The sequence below is a fragment of the Sarcophilus harrisii genome, chromosome 4 (genome assembly GCF_902635505.1).
Source record: "Sarcophilus harrisii chromosome 4, mSarHar1.11, whole genome shotgun sequence".
Taxonomy (NCBI): Eukaryota; Metazoa; Chordata; class Mammalia; order Dasyuromorphia; family Dasyuridae; genus Sarcophilus; species Sarcophilus harrisii.
In genome coordinates this window covers 384518265-384539954 of record NC_045429.1, presented here as the reverse complement: position 1 = coordinate 384539954, position 21690 = coordinate 384518265, and the positions used below count along the sequence as shown (strand labels likewise).

At 33.8% G+C, this 21690-nt stretch overlaps 1 protein-coding gene across 1 annotated transcript in view; it reads left to right on the top strand.

Annotated features, from left to right (window-relative positions):
* The window catches only part of SMYD3 (SET and MYND domain containing 3), a 961044-nt gene that overhangs the window by 164797 nt on the left and 774557 nt on the right, over window positions 1–21690 (top strand). Inside the window, exon 2 of the mRNA XM_023502028.2 lies at window positions 12694–12757. Within this exon, the coding sequence (XP_023357796.1) occupies window positions 12694–12757 (64 nt within the window). The remainder of the gene's footprint in view (window positions 1–12693; window positions 12758–21690) is intronic.

Sequence of the window (21690 nt, the reverse complement as noted above, 5' to 3'; positions counted from 1 at the left end):
GTTGCTGGAAGGTCAAATGACCCAGGTGCCAATCCTCTTCTGCTGCTTATAACCTGTGTGACTGATTAAATAACCACATCTTTATGGGTCTTAGCTTTCTTATCTATAAACTAAGTATTTTGGCATAGGCAATCTTTTAGAGCCTTTCCAGCTTGAAATTTATGATCATATGACATCTTTTATTCATAGTTCATTGTTTATAACATGGTGTAGCTTGCTCCTATCTACGATGGGTATCTCTATCAGCCTCTGGTAGATACTGAGTTTTAATTCTTTGGAGATTGTAGAGTTTAATCTAAGAATATTTTCATTTTCTGAGAAAAGAAAGTACATAAATTCATCCACTGGAACAAAATTTTTCTTCTAACTAGGCACTAGGGTTAAAAACCTGTAGTCAGTCAATAAACATTTTATTAAGCACTCCTCAATGTGAGGTGCTGTGCTATGAACTGTTATTATTTGTCCATTTCTCTGAAAGAGTACTAGTGAAGACATGAGTGTGACATCTTGACTTGCATACTAACTGGAGATACAAAGAAAGGCAAACAAACAAAAAAATGCACACACACAAAAATCTCCTCTCTCAAGTAGTTTCTATTCTAATGGGGAAGAGACAATATAAAAGTAACTATGAACACACAAATATATGAAGTCATTGGAAAACATTGGATCAAATTAAACAGAAGCCCTTGAGGAAATCATGATCATTATTTTGAAATTTTTACCTTAAAAGGAATGAATATAATTAAAAAAAATTATTCCTTGTGCCTAGTGATGTGGCACACTTGTTTGTATGTTTAATATTTATGTCAGAATCTTTCCAGAAGAGATATGATTTCATTGCATGGCAGATTTTTGATTTAAAAAAATTTCTCGTTATGTTTATTTTTATGTTCAAGAAAACTCAGCAAAAAATGAAGGTATTATTGAGATTTACCATACACTCATGTGCTATTCAGACACTTGTGCTTTTTCTAGATTTCTAGAAATTTGAACACTGTCAATGGCCCAACTTCCTTTTTAGGAATACACATCAGTTACATTTCTTCAGTCTAAGTGAATGTGCTGTGCCTGACAAACAAGTACAAGGCATTTTTATCCCAGTAACCCAAATCACCAATTTTAGATTAATAGCTATTAGTATGACCTGTAGCATAGAATGTGTCTTTTCATAGAGAAATACTCCAAGTATAATGAGGAAAGTTTAGCTCTGTGCTCTTATAAATGTTAATTGCCTCTTTAACTTGCAACAGACAATTGCTTCCTTTAAAGCAAACAGAATGTTAGTGGTTGTAATTGCCTTTTAATATTATTGAAGATATACCAATCTGCTCTAATTTTGATTTCTGCAGATGAAACATTCAAGTAAACATTTTTAATATTTTAAAGCTAAAGCTTCTTGAATTAGACAAATTTGCAGCTTGTTATTCTGATCTAATTTAAAGAAAAATAACTTCAGCTAATAAATCAAGCAGTGAAACATGCAAGATATTAGTTGAAATTTGAGATTAAAGCAAAATTCAGTGTGTAAAAAAATTGCTTTACTTTTGAATTTAAGCAATCTATAAATAAATTTCCTGAGAATGTATGTATTTAGGGAATCCAATTAATTGAGAATAAGGGCTTTTTTTTTTGTTTAAATCAATGGCCCTTCCTAGTTATCAACTCCAAATTATGCCATTTCTACTCTAACCTTCAATAACACCTCCTTCTTACTGGAATTTTGGAATCAAATCTTCTTGGTTTTTGAGAGATGTTTCCTTTTCTCCTATCCTATACAGATCAAAGCCTGCATTTTACTTTCTAGCTACGATTTCTAAATTTCTCTACTTTCTTTCCACTTTAGGCTTTCCAGCTCCCTTTATGTGCTTTCATTAGAATACAAGCTTCCTGAAGGCAGGGATTGTCTTATGTATATTTTATATTCTCAGCACTTACTAAAATAGTTGGCACATTGTAAATGTTTAAAAATGCACTTAGTGTTTCAATGATCTTGAAAGTGATCTAAAAATGTAGTTAGAACCTTAACTACATTTAACTGGGATCTTCTTTAGGCAGATTGTATAAGAGTTTATTTGTTTTCTTTAATGTTGAGTATTGTAAACTTGTCAACTCCTCCATGCAGTCTTTACTGATTTTGTCAATTGGAAATCATTTCCCTCTTTCCCAAACTTCTGTGGCTCCAATTATGGTTATACCTTCTACATCATGACTTTTCTCATCTCAGTTTCAATATATTATGGAAATGGGAATTTTGGGGGGAGTTTTGTGGAAGCCACAGATAACATATGACATCCAGCAGACTATACTGAAAAAGTTCAGAAATAGAAATGCATAAAGAATATGTATAACATTGAAAGATAAAATATGTTGATATTATACAATGTCATAATAGTTCAGACTTCATCTCTGATAGGAAAGGAAGGTCAAAAATTTTTGTGCAGATTTTCCAGATTGAGTGCCCTATGCTCTTGATACCTACCATGTAGAAGGGATAATTGTGTACCATTCATGGTATTTATCATAAATTGATTCATATTATTTTTATATCTGTGTATTTTCTTTACCTTCCCCAGCAGACTATAAGTTGTTGGAGACCTGGAATCTTGTAATATACAGATATTTAGATCCCTGTAGTATCTAGCATAATATCAAATGCTTACTTGCAAAATATGGAACACCATGGTTTCTAAAATATGAAAAAAATGAATACTAACCAGGGGCCTACCCAGGGGACATTAGAAAGGCTTATGGTGATTCTGTGCAGCCTATAACATACTAAGAAGAATCGAGGAGAACCAGAATAAAGGATTACCAAAGAAATATTTAAACAAAGATGATGAACTAGTTATATAGCAGAAACAATGGATAACTTATAGACAGCTGATGTACTTTATTAGTATCCTTATGGTGTTAAGAGAAACCTAAGAAGTCCTCTGGTACATTGGGTGGCTTAATGGGTAGGGTATGTATCGGTTATGATTTGCCTTGTTAGAGTGTCTAGGAATAGGTAGAGGGACTAAGTCTGTGATTTCTCTGGTAAAGGGAACAACATTTCATGAAGGATTTCATCTACCAATGCAGGACAATACCTTTTCTAAATGGTAGTGTTGTGGAATCACCTAGAGGATCAAAATATTAAATTTCTTGTCTGAGGTTATAAAGTCAATTTGTGATCAGAGGCAATACTTAAATCCAAGTATTCTTGGGTTTGAGGCAAATTATCTATACAATCTACCATTTGGGGATACCTGTACAAATAGACCTCATGTCCATTTGAGAATTTGAGAGTCTCTATGACATGATTTTAGAAAAGGTTATCAAGTTTTATTGATATATGCAGGAAAGACATTCTCATAGATACTGAATAAAACATTCGCTTGATAAGCATTTTTCCCTCAGTGCCTACTGTGTACTGAATATATAGTTTAGGTACTTGTATTTAAATCACCATTAAAAAGTTGCTACATCCTATTTAAATCCATCAAATATCTTTCCATTGCTTTCACACATAATTTTGATTCTTAGAAGATTGTGGTGTTCCAATATTGCAACTAGATAGTATTGGATCTTTGAGGGAATCATTAAAAGTACTACTATGCAGTTTCCTAAGTGCAAAGCATTTTTCTCTCTTCTGTTTAATTAGGGGCCCAGTTCATTGTTCATCTGCCTCTCCTAGATATGTGTGCCAATTCAATGGACTGTTGTCTGAGCTAGCAGTGTGCTATTCTGGACAACAGGAATTTTTGATCCATTAAATTTTTCTTGTATACATTGTTTAAGCGGATGTCATTATAGAGACCTTATAATATTTGAGAGTTTGATGTAATCAGGAAAATATAATTTACATCTATAGATAATCCTTTTTCTCTTTGGAAATTAAACAGGACATCTTTCATGATAGTGAGAAGGGGCCTTTGACTACAAGGAGCTTACATTCTACTGGAATGGTGGGGAAGGACATACTCGTGTATATAGGACATTTTATCTTGAATGTCAGTTTATCATTTCTAGAATCCGTTTTATCCCTTACTTGGTGTTTATAATCAAAATATCATTGAAAAAGTTATCTCTATGGTTGCATTCATCAAAGAATATTTTATGACCTTAATATAACTGTGAGAAACTCCTTGTTGGAAGAGAGCCTTTGAAGCTGGATTTTGCTTCACTGAATCAAATACTTTTTCCTAGCCAGCAAATACTAAAGTCTCCCATCAAGCTTTTCATAGAGTTATTTGAACCTCCACTATTTTCACTTTTTAAAAAATAAGGTAATCCTGTGTGTGATCTTCTATCATCATTCTCCATTATATTTTTAAATTTTAAAAATTTACTTAAAACAAATACAGAATAAGAAAAAAACAAAAGAGAAAAAATACATTGTTATATACCCAATAAAATATCCGGGAGGACTCAAAATATATAACAATAAATTTCCATTTCAAGAAAGCATGTATAATATATATATATATATATATATATATATATATATATATATAATAGAAGACATTTGCTTCCTTGTACGTTTTCTTTTGTTCTCTGCTATGCATTTTTTACTTTATTCTTTTTTCTCTCCATTATATTTATAAGAATATTTGCATTCTAAACTAATCTCTCCCTCTTCTTGACCTTTTCATTGTAGTAATTTTTATTTCAGTTAAACTTTTTATAGAAAGCAATCATAATCAAGGTCAATATCTTCTCCTTCTTCCATTTGTCAGTTTTTGATATCAAAAGCTCATTCAATAGTTCAGGTAGAAGCTCTTACAGTTGTATGCAATGTCTTCTAATTTTTGTTCCTTCTTCTAATTTAGTATTAATTTTGATGATTACTGTAATTAGCTAATGATCTACTTGTGTACAGGTAGCTTTACTGTGAGAGATATATTTTATATCAGTAATAGGTCATTTCCTGGTATATACAGAAGGTAGTACTTTATATTTTGGAAAATGGAGTGGAAAACAGATGACAAGTGTACATGTTGTTCTTTTCATCCAAAGATAGCACATAATCAAATCTACTTTTCTTGCACCTAAATCTAAAGTATTTTAAATCCCATCTATGGATTTCTTTAAAAAAAAAAAAAAGAAAGAAAGAAAGATACAGAGATGGATTGTAGAGATGTATCTCTTTAATATTAAAAAGGCCTTTGGGCCCACAACAACATAATTACCACCTCGAAACAGGAATGAAAAATCCCTATATGCTATTCAATTCTTTGCATATATTTATAGTAAATGGAGATCATTAGGTATGACATTTTTCTTTGTATTTAATTTGGTCCCTGGTAATTGCACTACCTTGGGATAGAAAAGCACATCTTTCTTTTAGGTAATATCTGCCTCAAAGTGTAGCATTCCACTTTCATAATACTCCGTAAGAAAATGATCAAATATTTAGCTAAATGACAATAATATTTTTAGTTGAATCAGGATTATGAAATGTCAAAGGTAATTGAAAAGAAGATTAAAAATATGATTTTTTTTCAATCTGGATTCAAATTCTTTTTCTGATATTTACTAGCTAGATTATCCTAGTCAAGTCAATTATCCTTTCAGAGTATCTTCATCTATAAAAATAAAAAGTTTAGGCTACAAGATCTCCAAGATCTCTTCCAAATTTCTGATGTGGTATTATTCTAATAATTTTAAAATTTCCTTATTTAAATGCTTCTAATTAATTCAGTTCAATTCAGAAAACATTTGTTAAATGTCTTCTAGGTACCAGGTATTAGGCTAGGACTGAGGTTAAAGAGAGGAGATAATAATAGCCCCAGCCAACAAGGAGTTTTTAACAGTCTACTAAAATGGGGAAAAGAGGAAATGGTCATATAGAGAATTTTTCATCTTGAGAGCTAGGCTATCAATTCTGTAGACAATATTCTTCCCCTTCTCTTTTCTCCTTAGGACATTTTATTATCCTGGTTCTTTTGGAAATACTTATTAAAGCCTTTTCTACACAGATATTATTTAAATATCTTTCTAAAACTATGTAGGTCAGGAAACATGGTGAATAGAGAAACTTCTGGTTTTAATGACAGAAAACCTAAGTTCAAATTCCAAGCTTGCCGTTTACTACCTTGGGCAAGTTGCTTTATCAGTTTCCTCAGCTATAAAATGAATGGATAGAGAAAGATGGTCACTGTGGTCTTCCCCACAGTAAATGTTTGACAGCTTGTTCTTTGGGGGGGAATGTACAGACACTTTTCAGTTTAATCTGAATTATTAACATTTTTTCCCTATCAGTTTTTAAAGCCACATTTGACACTCCAACCTACCACCATTTGTGGTGACAGCTCTGACATTATAAGGCTCTGATTGAGCAAGACAACTTGGTATAGGGTATAGAGTGCTAGACTGTGAGCCAGAGAAATCTGGAATTAGCTTTGACTTCTCACACTAGCTAGATGATCCTAGTCAAGTCATTTAACATTTTTGAACTTTAGTTTCCATATCTGTAGGGACTTCCAAGATCCCTCCCTTCCAAAGGCCTACTATTCAATCTGGGAATGCTGTGTATAAGCTTTGGTCATATGGATGAGTTTATTCTTCTTCCTTTTTTTAGTTTTAAATGAGTTTTGTACCAGATAGCATTTGCCACAATGTGAATTACCTAGGATTCCTCTAAATTCTATTTCACATTTTTTTTGGTACCTTGCCATTGGGCATCATCTTAGCATGATCTTATTGACAAAAAGAAGGATCTTCAAAAAGAGCTTCTCAGGTTTTAGAGGACATTGTTTATTTTACCTTATTACTCAGAAAATCTTTTCAGGTACAGCAAACCTTATGTATGTTTGTGTGTGTAGATGTGTTTTTTAAAAAAGAATTTTATTGATATCTTTTGTTTTTATTTTTATTTTATTTTATTTTTTATATCACCTATGTGACCCCAAAGTGTTCTCCTAAGGACATTTATTATAATGATGAAAATCAGAAGAGAAGGGAATAGTTTAGTAAAACCAACCAATACACCAAAAACTTTTTGACATTGTGTGTGTATTCTATAGCCATATTCTCCAGCTTCTTCAGAGATGGTAGGGAGATCTCAGGTTTAATGATTGTTAAAGGGTGTCTTTAGTCCCAGGAAGGTTACTGTATACATATTCCCTCTCCCCCTCAATTATTTTCCTTCCCATATGTTGCTCATATTGGAGAGTTAATGAAATGGTAAAACCTACCATTGGAGGAAAACTTATTTTGGCCACTCACTATGAACTGCTCTATCTGGGACACTGAGCAATAAAAGAATTTTGTCTTTATAATTGGCATACTCCAATGTTTGAATAAATAATGGGATTTTTTTTTAGCTTGCCTTTCTTGATTTATTTCCCTTAAGAACCTATCTACTCTGGTTCATACATATGCTGTTTATCTCCTGGAATATAAGGAAATAGAATATTGTTGCATACCTTTTAATGGTGTGAGTATTTTAATGAAAAATTTCATTTCATTTCCCTATTCTAGTAATAAATCCACCTTAATTTTTTTATTGCTTTCCCTTTAGGGGTTCCAATTCAGGGAAGATACTTATATGAACATTATTGCAAAGAGAAAGATTCTGGCAAGTGTAAGAAAATATGAAATGTAGCATTTAAAGTATTTCCTTTTCTTATGAGACTCAGAATAATATTGCAGTCTCCCATTTACCTTTTCCTTGTGGTCTTGAGCTATGTCATCTTTGGACAAAATGAGTTTGGGATTTGGTTTATTTAATGGAAACTGCCTCCAGGGATGGCAGGGATGGTATCTTAGAGATGATCTTGTCATGTCTCCAAACTAATGCAGGAATCTGTAGAGAGATCCTCCAATCTCTGCTAAAATGATAGAGAGCTGACTACTTTACAAGACCACCCTTGTCAATCATTACCGATCAGCTCTAATTGTGAGAAAATTCCTTTTTATATTATATTTTCAGCTGAAATATGCCTTCCTGCAATTTCTACTCACTTCTGGTTTTGCCCTTTAGGGCCAAGCAAAATATATCTTCCATATAATAATTAATTAAATTGGTCTTTGTGCCTGCCTTATTCTATTTCTGTGTCACTTTCTTTAAATTACAATAACATCTAACTAAATTAACATTTTATTAATAAACATCTTATTAAATTTTCACTTGACTATCACTAGTGTTTTAAATAGGGCTATAGGATTCCATTTACTTAATCAATAAACATTTAAGTACCTGTTATGTTCTAGGCACTGTGCTAAATGCTGGGAGCTATTTCCTTCTCTCAGACTATTCTTTTATTCTTTCTTCTTGGTTCCACTCTGAATCCTGACAACTTTTCTCTTGGGTTCAGTTTATCATTTTTTAAGATTGGAAAATTTAAATTTGCATTACTTAGTAGTTTAATGCATAAAAATAAGCCAAAACTGTATGAATAACTCATTTTAAGGAATTTATATTATACATTAAATGTGAAGTAAATTATTTAAGTGTTTTGAATCATCATGCTATTTGCTTTGCTCAATTTCTATGTTAAAATTCATTGATGCAGCAAATTGTAGGTATGTGAGTTTACCATGCTCATTTTTGGTCTTTCCATAAGCCATCCTGAATCTGTCCATTTGTAGTAAGAAAAAAGAACACTTCAGTCTTTGTGGAACTGAGTTAAGAACAGATTGTTCTAGTGACAGACCATGGGAAGAAAGTCTAGAATGATTGAATCTGTCTTGGTTATGGTCTCAGTTTTAATCAGTTGCGAGCAGTGTATGATGCTTTGATCACAAATACAAACAGCTAATTCAACAACCTCTGACACTGTGGGATAACGAAAGCTAATTTTGTCTTTAAAAAAAAATTAGGATCTTAAAGTCACATTCTACTATGTTTATATCACATTGGGTTATCTGGAAACTGCTTTTGAAAGGTAATTTTCAAATAGCTATTATATGTGAACTATTTGAATTAGGGTATGTTTCTGTAAGATTGCTCCCCAATACTTAATTGTGGGGTCTGTGAATGGAATTATCCCAGTTTTCATGTTTACCAATTTTCAAGAAATGAGAATATTTTTATCTTAGAAGCAGAATTTCTATTTGACTGATGTCCATTCAGTGATTAAGGTTAGATAAGAAACGAAGCAAAGAATGTCTTCTTTTACCCATTAAATAAATCCAGTCTGTGAGAGGAAAAGACCCTCAGAGTTTCTGGCTAAAACTGAAACAATTGCTATTTATATTTGCTCTGAGTCAATCAGGACCACACAATGACCAATTGGGGTTTGGCCTGGAATTTATTGTTGGCCCATGAGAGCCAGGGTGAATTGGGTTTAAGATCTGGTCCTTAGAAAGACATCTAGCTGGTAAACATCCCTTAGAAGATTTTTACAATTATGAGTGCTGGGTGCTTACATTCTGAAAGAGCTATAACAATTCCCTGAAGTCCTAGCCCTATTTATAGCCCAGTTACTCAATTTAAGTTCCATTCACATTTTTCCAGCCTATTCCCCTTTCAACTCCTAATCCCCTTAACGTGATTTGCCAATTCTTTTTTGAGATTTGGATCAACATACACACCTAGTTAGTTACTAGAAATATTCAAGTAGTAGAGAGTCAAAGCTTCCTGCTATTTCTGATATTTCTGCCACCATGCCACTGGGAAGATCCTTGTCCCTATTACAAATTGTGTAATAATGGCTTGTGTTCTAAGACAGGATATAGACTAAAACATATGTGTAGGAGAGATTTCCCAAGTTATTCTGACTATATTTTCCACTCAGGAAAGATTTCTTTTGGAGAGATTTCTTCTTTTATCTCTGTGATGGTTAAAATGCTCAAGAAATGTAGTTTCTAAGTAATTAATCACTTGATTAATCAGGCTAACATACAATTAATAAAAAGGGCCAATGACATTTCTGAATGCCAAAGATCCTTCATAAAACCCAGTCAAGGCTTATATGTCCTTGCAAGAGTGGATGTTTCTGAGGGTGGCAATCAAGATTAAGAACTCCAGTCTGACTGGTTAGAATTCCGGGAGAAAGAGAAAATGGATATTATATATTGAGAGATGGACCTATTCAAATGAGGGGTTGAAGAACATAATTTTGATCTTATCATTTACTTCCAAAACATCCCCCAGCCTTGGACAATTTAATCAAAAAATGTATTCCAACTCAGATCTGGACTTCCTCATGTGAGTGGAGAGGAGAAAATTAATTCATTCTTATTATCAGCAGTGTCTTAGATACTGACTCAGTCTGATAACCTAGGGCTTCTTAAACCATTTCCACTCATAATATCTTTTTACTGGAGAAATTTTTATGTCACTTGGGGTATATATGTTTATAAAATAGGTATAAAAGCCAAACATTGATAATCGTAATTTTATGCCCCCCCCCATTCAGTTATGATAACCTTATATGGGATTGCAACCCATAATTTAAGCAGCTGGGTAGTAGAGAATAAATCCTGTTTCTCCCCAGTACTAATTTGTTGTTTAATAATAATTTCTCTCATTTAATAATTATCACATATCATAAAGGAGAATTTTTTTTAGTAACAATGAACATTTTTACATTATCTTACCTACGAATCCATAGTCCCTTTACCAGAAGGCTAGAATCAGAAGATTTTGCACAGTGATGGGGACAGGAAGGATCTGGAAGTGATAGCAAATATTATGTTAGTTCTATCTTTAGAATTTTGAATTTTCAATTATGGTTTTTTTAGAGTAAATAAAATTTTTCATTCTAAGAAGAAATGATAGTGAAGAAGGAACTTGTGACTGGTGAGCATCATAGTTTTATTATAAAATACTTATCCTCTCATCCCAATCTAAATTTAATTTTTAATCATTCTTAGCCTTATTTTTTCATTTTATAATTCACCTTTTCTTCTTCATTTCTATTATCCAACTAATTTGGGTGACATAATTTTGGGGATTCAAGTTATTTTAATTCTGTAAATGTTGAAGTGCCTATACCATGTTTATTCAACTCTGGAATACATTGAGAAAAAATAAAAAATGTCTTGATCTTTAAAAAGGCTCATTCTTTGGGCAATATCAAGGGGACATGTCATTGTTCAGGCCTATCTGTCTTCTGGGGTTTTCTTGGCAAAGATACTGGAGAGGTTTCCCATTTCCTTCTACAGATTATTTGACAGATGAGGATACTGAGGGAAATAAGTGACTTGTTCAGGATCACACAGCTAGTAAGTGTCTGAGGCCATATTTAAACTCAGCTATGAGGTTTCCTGACTCTAATGTGTCATCTAGCTGCTCTGTGGTGGGAGAGATACAAGTAAACATAAGGTAATATGATGCCAGAGGAAGCAAGCACAGGATTTTGGAATGCTTCTTGCAAAAAAGTAGCACCTGCACTGTGCTTTGAATGAAGGAGTATATTTCATACATGAAGAAAAATTTATACAAAGATCTGGAGATGAGAGATACTCGGGAGATGTCTGGGTTAGGTAGACTGTAAAGGACAGGAAGGGAACTATGTTAGGTGCTAGGGATACAAAGTCAAAAACAAAACATTTCTGCCTTCGATAGGCTTACATCCTTTTGATGGAAACAGCATATAGATGTAGAAGTCTGATATGAAATATATACAAAGTAAATACAAAATCATTTTGGAAGGGCAACAGTTACAATGCAGGGGAGGTGGAGAACAAGAATCAAGAAAATTCTCCTGCAGAAGGTAGAGCTTGAGTTGAATTGTGGGGTGGGACTAAGGATTCTCAGAGGCAGGGGTAAGGAGGGAGTGCAAGCCTGTGCAGAGGCAGAGAACTGAGAGATGAAAACATGTATAACAAAGACTGCCTTTGTACATGTAAGTAGGCTAGTTTGACGGAAACATTGTGTGTAAAAAAAAGAAAAATATTTTGAAAAAAGTCTGGAAAGGCTGGAGCCAGATTATGAAGTACTTTAAATGCTGGTTTGTATTTGATATTAGAGGTAATAAGGAGTCCCTGAAGCTTTCTGAGCAAGGGAGTGATATCATACTTGTGTTTTAGCACAAATTTGGAGGCTCTGTAGAGGATATATCTTGGAGAGAGGAAAGGCAGGTGCTATTAGAACAATTTAATAGGAAAGCTCTGAGAAAACAACGTTTTTTTTTCCCCAAATAGAAAGATAGATAAAGCATTTATTAAGTGCTTACTATGTACTAAGCATGTGCATTGAAGCAGCTAGTGGCTGCCAACAACAACAAAAATATTCCAGGCATTTTGCTAACCCTAGGAATATAAATAAAACAAGCAAGACATTTCTTACCCTAATGGAACTTCCATTTTAATAGGAGAAGGCAGAGAAGATAGGGGAGAAGATAACTTCTAAAGAGGCATGAATAAAAAATGGGAAATATTGTGGAGACCTGGTACTGGCAAGACAAACAAGCCAATACCAATCAAAGTGATGCTAGTGCCTTCCTATTGTTTATTTTCCCAGATTTAGCTTGTCTGTATCTTATTTGTACTTTTTTGTTTATATGTTGTTTTCCTCATTTGGTCTGTGAGCTCCTTGAGAGCTGGGCATGTGTTTTGCCTTTATTTGAATCTCTGATGGTTGGGACATAGTAAATGTATAATAAATGCTGGTCCTTGTATTTGTTTATTCCTGATGTGTTGACTTACTGACATGTCATTGGTGCCATTTTTCTTTCATCATTTAATGTTATGTTCAAGTCATTGAAAAATATGTATAACTTTTATGTTCTAATATAGATTTGTTTGTTTTTTAAACAGGAAGGAAAAACTGCTTCGATGTTCTCAGTGCAAAGTTGCCAGATACTGTGGCTCAGAATGTCAGGTAAAGTTGAAAAATCTTGACTTCTTTTTATGGATAAGCAAAGCATTTTGGATGCATAACTCTTCCATTTTTTGTTTCTCATGGTTTATGAATATTCTACCCCCCTTTCTAGTACATTAAATTATTTGAAACTTGTTCTGGAATTCTTTAAAAGGTATTTAATTAATTTTCAACCTGACCTTTCTGGTTAACTTTATGCTTTAATCACTTGATAATAAATGCAATTACTGTCTAATAAAATGCCTCTTCTTTTAATTTGATTAGAAAGTGTACTTCAATGTGATTTGTTCCTCTTACATCATATTTCCTTTTTGTATATAATCTTGCTTCTCCTTTTGCTCTGTAAGGACTTTCCCCTCTCCCTCTTAATTCTAATTTACACTAACTCTTCTCAGTGTTATTCCTATAATGTTGTCATGATCTCTGAAAGATTATTTTTTAAGGTTTGAGGCAGGCATTGGAGGATTTTAATTCTAGATTTTCTACTGTCAGCTCTGGCACCCTGGGCCATAGGATGAATAGAATTTAGACCCAGAAGGTCCTTAGAGATCGTCAAAGCCCTTAGGTTTTTACAAATGAATTAACCCCCAGGGTTCTTTAAGTATTAGGTAACAAGCAGAGTTTGTTTTTTTTTTTTTTTTTTCTAACTCATGTCTTTTGACTTGTATTGTGATAAGGGAGCCACTTGCCAATGGCTGCTGGAGGTCTAACTCAGATCTGTAAAATGGATCTCTTCATGTGAGAGGATGATGATGATACAAGCAGACTGAGAGGCAGTTGTGTTCTCTGATCTCTTTCCTCTTCCCTCTTGCCTCCAATTTATTTCATTTCCAATCCACAAGGAACATCTGCGAGGGCTGCTTTGCAACTCTTTCAAATTTATGATTCATAGCTGTGGAGGCTCTTGGAGAATTGACCTGCCCCTTCACCTAGGCATTGTCCTTAACAGACTTCCAGTCCATATTTACTACATCATATTGCTCATTCCATTTCACTACTCAAGGCTTCGGTCTCCAGATCTGAAAAATGAATTAATTTGGACTAGATGATTTCAAAAGTCCTCTCTACCCCTTACAGTCTCTGTGATCCTTTGATCCAGGACTCCTTGCTGTTTTCTAACAAGACATTCTATCTCCAGATTCCATGATTTTTCACTGACTCTCCCCCATGTCTAGAACTCTCTTAAGTCTTATCCCCTCTTAATGACTTCTTTGGCTTTCTTCAAGTCTCAGATAAAGTTCCACTCTTTATAACAAACTTTTACCAGTCCTCCTTAACCTTAGTGCCTTCTTTCAATTTTTCCTGTATATATTTTGTTTGTAATAGTTGTTTGTGTGTTGTTTCCACCAGAGTTTGTGAGCTCTTTGAGAGCAGAGACTGTTTTTTGCCTTTTTTTATATTCCCTGGAACTTAAACATAGTACTTGGTAGATAGTAGGAGCTTAATAAATGCCTTTTGACTTGACTGTGGTTGAATATTGCCTTTCAGTATTAGTCTTCCTTATAAAATCTCTAGCCTCCTTTAAAATTTAGCTCAGATATCATTTCCTACATGAATCTTTTCTTGATTCCCTCAGTTATCTGTGCTTCCCCCTCAAATTATCTTGTTTTCACTTACATTCAATATATGTGTACATTTTGTTTTCCCTTAGAATGTAAATTCCATGAAGATAGGAACATTTAATAGGTTTTTTTTGTAGATATAGCTACTCTCATAGTTCTTAGCATCTGACATTTAGTAGAAATTTATGGATTGATTCATTCGTCAATAGAGTGAATGAAGAATGAATGAATTTGGAAAGCTCTACTTTATGACTTAATATTACCATAGTCTGAAATAATTTGTATACATGGTGCCTCATTCATCTTTTCTTTTTTTTCCTTGTGATAAACTATAATTTGATTATCATTGTTTTTCTTGCTCTTTATAGCCCATGTAAACTGTGAGGATACTTTTTCCAATTTCTACTCTTATAGATGAGTCAGATCCCCAGAGCATGGCTATATCTCTCCCTCAACGTTCTAGTAACTCAGGAGTCATTTTTAATACCTTTGGCGTATGCCCCCACTGGTATGCATAAAAAGATAATCGTTTGAGAATAATTTTGCCAGTCAGCTGTAAGTACTTTTTGGAAAGGTATATTTATTGAGGTTTGAATATTTTATACCTTCAGAGGGCTCACGTAAGTAAATACAAAATACAAATAAACTTGGTTTCAAGTTTAGTAGAAAAGGGATAACTCATGCTCCTGATTTTTGGAAGTTCTTTTCTTTCATTTGTGGGGTGTTCAAGAAGTTCCTCTAAGGCATAATCCTTGTAGTACCATAAGTCTATTGTTGACTACTGATGTGTCAAGGATATTGATGTTGGGTTAGAAAATTCAACTTCCCCTGGACCTTTGGTCCAGAAGCTTGGAAGGTTTTCCTGTACATAAACCTGACTAAAGCCAAAGCATCTCCTTTCTGCCCTTCCTCTTCGCACGGTTCCTCCTCAGGAATTTAATAGAAAACCATACTCACTTCAATTTTAGGAAAATAAGTTTTCCAATTGATTGATAATTTATAGAAAATCTTTGAGGTATGACCAATTTTCCTCAGCTCTTGTGGGCCTGATTGCTGTACAACATCATTCTAAGCTGTGGAGGCCATTAATCTGAGGCCTCTAATTTAGTCTTATTAGTCTAAATCCCCTGAGTGACTATTTGAGATACCATCTTACTTCATTAAGGTATCAAGACTAAAATTGAGTGGGATAGTATTGACTTCAATATTATACGGTAACAATCATGCATAGTAGCTCCTTGACTCTCCTTTTGTTGGTCTTTCAGCCTGTTGTGGGCCTGATTTTTTTTTTCTAGGACTTTTTTCCTTCTCTGATTTTCTTTTTAATTTTTTTGCTAGGTGATTTTATCCTTCCTTTGTCTTCCCAGTTCTTCTCTATTTCTGTCTTCTCTTATCTAAATGGCGGTTTCCTTGGAAACCTCATTATGTTCCCAGAACCTTGTCTTTAACCCCTGTGGGGGGGTCTTGCCCTTCACTAAAGGTCTTCAGATACAAGAAGACGGGATTGGGTACAAGAGCCAACTTGTTTGTGAACATTAATAAGAAGAGAAAAAAATGAAAATACCCTATCTACACTATCCTTTTCCCATGAAAAGACATAAAAAGTAAAACAAAAACAAAAACAAAACTGAAATATTTTCCTTATCTCATTTTTTGTATTTTTCTTGTTTTTAGATTATGTATTCTGATAGAGTCAGAAAAATACTTAACTTTTTTTGGGGGGAGTAAAAGTTTTATATGTACTATATCCATAGAAAACATTCAAGAAATATGAGTTCTTGTGAAATCTTATCTTCTTTCTTCATGCCAAATTTAATTTGGTGACTAAAGTAATAATCACAGGTTAGGAAGAACTATATATAGTGAACATAGTATTACCATGTCATTTGTAACAAAAATCTTTTAGCTTTACTTCTGACACATTCTGGCAACTACATAAATATCTTTTGCTGATGAAGTGTTGCATTTGGAATTTTTTTGTACCATTTTTGTGAAGAAGCCATCTTTATTATGTCATTTATTTCCTTCTGTAGAGCAATAAAGAAAAATGGCCATTATGTGATTAGAAAGAGTGGAGGAAAGAAAGGTGGAGGGGTATGTCATTTTGATTCATTATAGAGCACATGTGTGTACAACATATATTAGCTGTTTACTGTGGCATCCATAATAATGCCATGGTCAGATTTACTGTAGAAGATAATGGGAAAATAGCAAGTGAGATGAAAAATATTACTGGATGAAATAAGACTAGCTCATGTGTGTGTGTGTATCTTTGTGAAGCATGTGTAGGAATCTGAGATGGCCTGGAAGAATGCATTTAAATGGCTCTGTTTATCTCTACCTAAAGGTATAGCATTAAACAGTGTAATTATTGAGGACACCTAAAAAGCTGCACAGGATTAAACTGACAAGCTGAGCTATGAATGGTAATGAACAGGAGGCAAAAGCACTTGGGAGGGAAATTAATATAATAGTTGTGGGTTGGTAGCATAGAATCTATAATGTGCACACCTTAAGGGGACAGAGTTTGCTTGTTAGGTTTGCTGGTTTGGTCTAGTGTAGCATTTATTGTTGGGAAACTGGCTGTAGGATTCTGGGTGTATTTCAGATCCCCAAGAGCAGGCTATTTGTAATACTGAGTCTCTCTGTGTGACTCTCACCCATAGGGTCAGTTTTATGACCATTGCTTGATTTGTTTTTCCAAGGCTCAGTAAGGCAGAGCTTAAATTGAGCAAGGTATCTTTGGATCTTGGATCCAACATCCTTTTATTTCATTGGAAACATGATGAATAGATGGGGCACGGTTATACCAGAGGGAAAACAGAAGGAGTGGAAATCTTGAGTCTCTTCCTTTTGCCATTAAAGCATCTCAGCAGCTCTCTTGCACATAATACCACTGGCAGTTTCCCATGTAATTGGCTGCCATATTCACTGAAAATTCATCCAAGATATATTTGTTGAAAACCTACTTTATCAAAGGCAGATTGAAGCTTCTAGTGGTAGCTTAGGCAGTTTGTTTTTTCTGCATCATAAAGTAGAAGCTACTCAATTATGGGAAGTCAAAGGGACAAAACCAAACTCTGCTGGGTTTCTATATTCTCTGATACTCTAGAGCAGAGAGTTTTAGCCAAAGTGGCCTTATGATTTTTTCCCCCTTCTTCATTTTCAGTCTCTTTAAAATGGAGATAATTCATCTTTGTGAACTGAAGCTATAAACTAAGGAGGTACCTGGCTTGTAGGAGATAATAGAATCAATTTATAGTCCCACTGTGTGTCTCAGAGGAGGTGATCACATCAGTTAATTCAGAGCATTCAAACTGCTCCCCTCCAAAAAAAAGAGAAAGAAATGGAAGAAATAGTAATGATGGTGATAGCAAACCAATTTCAATCAAATTCAACGAGCTTTATTTCACCTCTGCTGGATTTCATTTGATTCATTAATGCATGCACTTCTAATTGAGCTAATTGCTGAGCAAAATTAGCAGCTGGGCATTGCATCAAATTGCAGTTTACACACTTTTTAAAAGTACTGTATTAGCAGAGAGAGGCTCTATTTTATGTTGATAATTACAAACCTCTTTAAAAATGTGAATCATGTACTTGGGTTTACATTTTATGCTTAGTTGTGGAATGACTTGATTCATTTTTGATGGGTAGAAAATTAATCCCACATTAGTAAGCACTTAACAGTGTGATTTAATAAGTCAGTTTCTAGAATACCGTACCCCAAGCAGTAATAATGGAGGAAGCCACACTCTTTTATTCATTTCACAAATAGCTATATGCCTTGCTTCAGAATGATGTTTAATTGTTCATGTGTTGAGAATCTTGAAAGAAGATTGGCTTGCATCTAATTTTGAAGATGGTTCTAACCAGAAGAAAGTTTAAAGCAGGTGTGTGCTGGAGCCAGATCTAACTGGCTTACAGTAATTAAAATTTGAGTCTTTTTTATAGTTCAGAAATCAGCAATCACTACAAATCAGGTTTTCATTTATTTTGTTGATTCCTACACTTTAAAATTGTTAATAATTCAAATTAAATTTAAAATGCATTTCTTTCTTTCTTTTTTTATTTTTTCCCCTGGTCTGGTTGCTAAACATTTACCACTAACCCTAGAATAGGGGTTTATTGGTCTATAAACACTGCTGGAGCTCAATAGTTGAGCAACAGAAAGCTTAGGGAAGTAAGTCAAAAGACTGGAGGACTGATGTCTGTAGGTTAAAATAATAATGATGATTGGTATTTATATAGTTCTTAGAAGTTTGTAAAATGGTTTATATCCATTTTTTGATTTAAGTCTCCCAACATCCTTTATAATAAGGCTTGCAGTTTACTTTAGTGGTTGATGAAAACTCTTTCTATAAAGATGGAAATAGTAGAGCCATGTTCAGTTATGTCTCCCATCTATTTATACAAAGTGAGGTTATCTTTATTCACAAAGGATTATGAATCCCTTTTGATTTGACTTTTTGATTCTTTGCTGTGTAATTAGGGGAAAGGGAAGAAAATGAGCATTTATTTATTTAAATCTATTTATTTATTTTGGTTATGCATGTACTTTAAAATTTTGAAAAAACATATTTCCTTTTGAATCATGTTGGGAGAGAACAATCAGACCAAAGGGAAAAATCATGAGAGAAAAATAAAACAAAGAAAAAAAAGTGAACTTAGCATCTGTTAATTTACATTGTCTTCATAGTTCTCTCTTTGGATGCAGAAGCATTTTCCATCCAAAGCTTCTTGGGTTTATCTTGGATCATTGAGAAGAACCAAGTGTGTTACAGTTGATCATCCCCCAATCTTGTTTGTTCTGCTTGTTTTGCTCAGTGTTAGTTTGTGTCAATCTTTTCAGGCTTTTCTAAAACCAGCCTGTTCATCATTTTTTATATAACAATAATATTTCATTACTTTCATACACTGTGATTTTTTTTCAGCCATTCCTCAATTGATGGGTATCAATTCAGAACATGAGCATTTATATAGCAACTCCTATGTACTGGGCACTATGCTATGTTCTTTGCGATTACTATCTCATTAAATCTTTACAAGAATCCTGTAAGATATGTGCTATTATTACTTCCATTTTACAATCAAAGAAACTAAGGCAAATAGAAGTTAAATGACTTGACCAGAATCATACATCTAATAAGTGAATTAGGCAGGAATTGAATTTGAGTCTTCCTGATTCTAGACCCATCACTCTTGTCTATTGGGCTTTATCCAATGTAATAAAATTGAAAATTATTCAAGAGTTTAAAATTTGTTTTGGTTCTTCAGTTAAATGTGTCTGTTAGAGTTGTTCTATGAAGAAATCATCAATATATATTTTTAAGCATATACTCTGTGCCAGGTACTCTGCTTCTGTTGGGGATAGAAAGAAAGGTATAATCTCTATTCTCAAGGAACTTAAGTTCTCCTTTGTACAACAAGTTTATATGTGTGTGTATGTGTAACACATATATACATACAAATATATATATATGTAACTTGTTATAGATATTTAGATATGTGTATATAATTATATATGCATACATATATATGTATTATAGATATATGTCTATTTTAGATGTCTATGCAGATAGATAACAAAATGAATAGAGTATCAGGCCTGAAATTAGGTAGATTCACCTTTCTGAATTCAAGTCAAGGCTAACTGTATGGCCCTGGGAAAATCACTTAGTACTGTTTGCCTTACTTTCCTTATCTGTAAAATGAGGGGAAAAGGAAATGGGAAACTACTCCAGTATCTTTGCTAAGAAAACCCCAAATGGTATCACAAAAAGTTGGACATACCTGAAATGACTGAACACCAACAAAATCTCTTTCTCTCTCTCTCTTTCTTTCTCTCTCTCTCTCTCTCTCTCTCTCTCTCTCTCTCTCTCTCTGTGTGTGTGTGTGTGTCTCCTCTTCTCTCTCTTTCCATTTCTCTTTCTCTCAATGTGTGTGTGCAAATTTACAGTTGTAATTTACAGTGTAAATATGTGCACATATGTGTATAAATATATATCATAAAATGCAATTTATAGAAAATAACAGAATATAATTTAATTTGAAAGGAAAGCATTAGCAATTGGAATTAGAAAAAGTTTTATGGAAGAATATGGTGCTTGAACTGCATCTTAAAAGTAGAAAAGGATGATATAAAGCAGGAATTAGCAGAGTGCATTTCAAACATACGGAAGGCAAGTCTAAAAGTTCAGAAATGGGAAATGGATGTCATGTATGAGAAAGAAAAGAGAAGGCCATTTGACTAGCCTACGGAGTGAGGGAAGGAGAGTAATGTTCAATGAGGCTGGAAAGATAGATTGGGACCAGATTGTAAAGGGTTTTAAAAGCTAAAGAGAGAAGTTTATATTTGATCCCAGGAGGCAAAAAGGAGCCATTTGAATTGATTGAGTAGGGAAGCCACATGGCCCTATTGGCACTTAAGGAAAATCACTTTGGCGGCAGGGTATAGAGTGGATAAAATTGGTGAGACTCAAGGTGGGGAGACCAATTAGGAGGCTCTTTTAATAATGTAGGAAATAAATGATGGGAGTCTAAACTAGGATGGTAGCTACTAGAGTGGAGAATAGGGTTGATTGTGAGAGATGTTGTGAAGAGAGAACCAGCAAGGTGAAGCTACTGATTGGATATTTGAGGTAAGAGAGAGTAGGGAGTTGAAGGTAATACTAAAGTTATGACCTATGAGACTGGAAGGTTAGTGTTGCCTTTAGCAAGATAAGGAAGTTTGGATAAGAGAAGTTTGGAGGGAAAGATAATGAGTTCAGTTTAGGACATGTTAAGTTTAGGATGTCTCCGATTAGGATTGTTCCTTAGTGTGTTATGCAATTGGAGCTCAAAGGAGAGAACGGGAATAGTTCTTAAGTCATTTGAATAGAAGTCATAGTTAAAGCCTTTTTAGAATCTTATGATTCTGTAATTCTCTTTCTTGATAGATCTCATTCTTCTATTTTTACCTATCTTACTCTTGCTTTTTTTTGAATGTGGAATGGTTTTTCAATTGGCCAGGAGACAATGATTGCCATTTTTTAAAGAAGTGAAATTGATTTGCTCATTTTATTTAACTCATGCCCATTAATAAAAGGAAGAGTGCAATAGGTCTTTGAATAATGTTGTTTACAAAACCTTTTATATGTGTTATGCTATTTAATCCTCAAAAGAACCCCATGAAGTGGTCATTAACAGGTGTCATCTTTATTTTAAAAGTATGGAAACTGAGATACAGAGAAATTAAGTGAAAGATAAATAGGTACGTGAAGATTCACTTGTAAGCTCCATGTGGGTAGGGACTGTTTTGCTTTTGACTTTGTATCTACAGCGTCTAGTACAATATATACTATTTATCTTGACTTTTTTCCTGCCATTGAA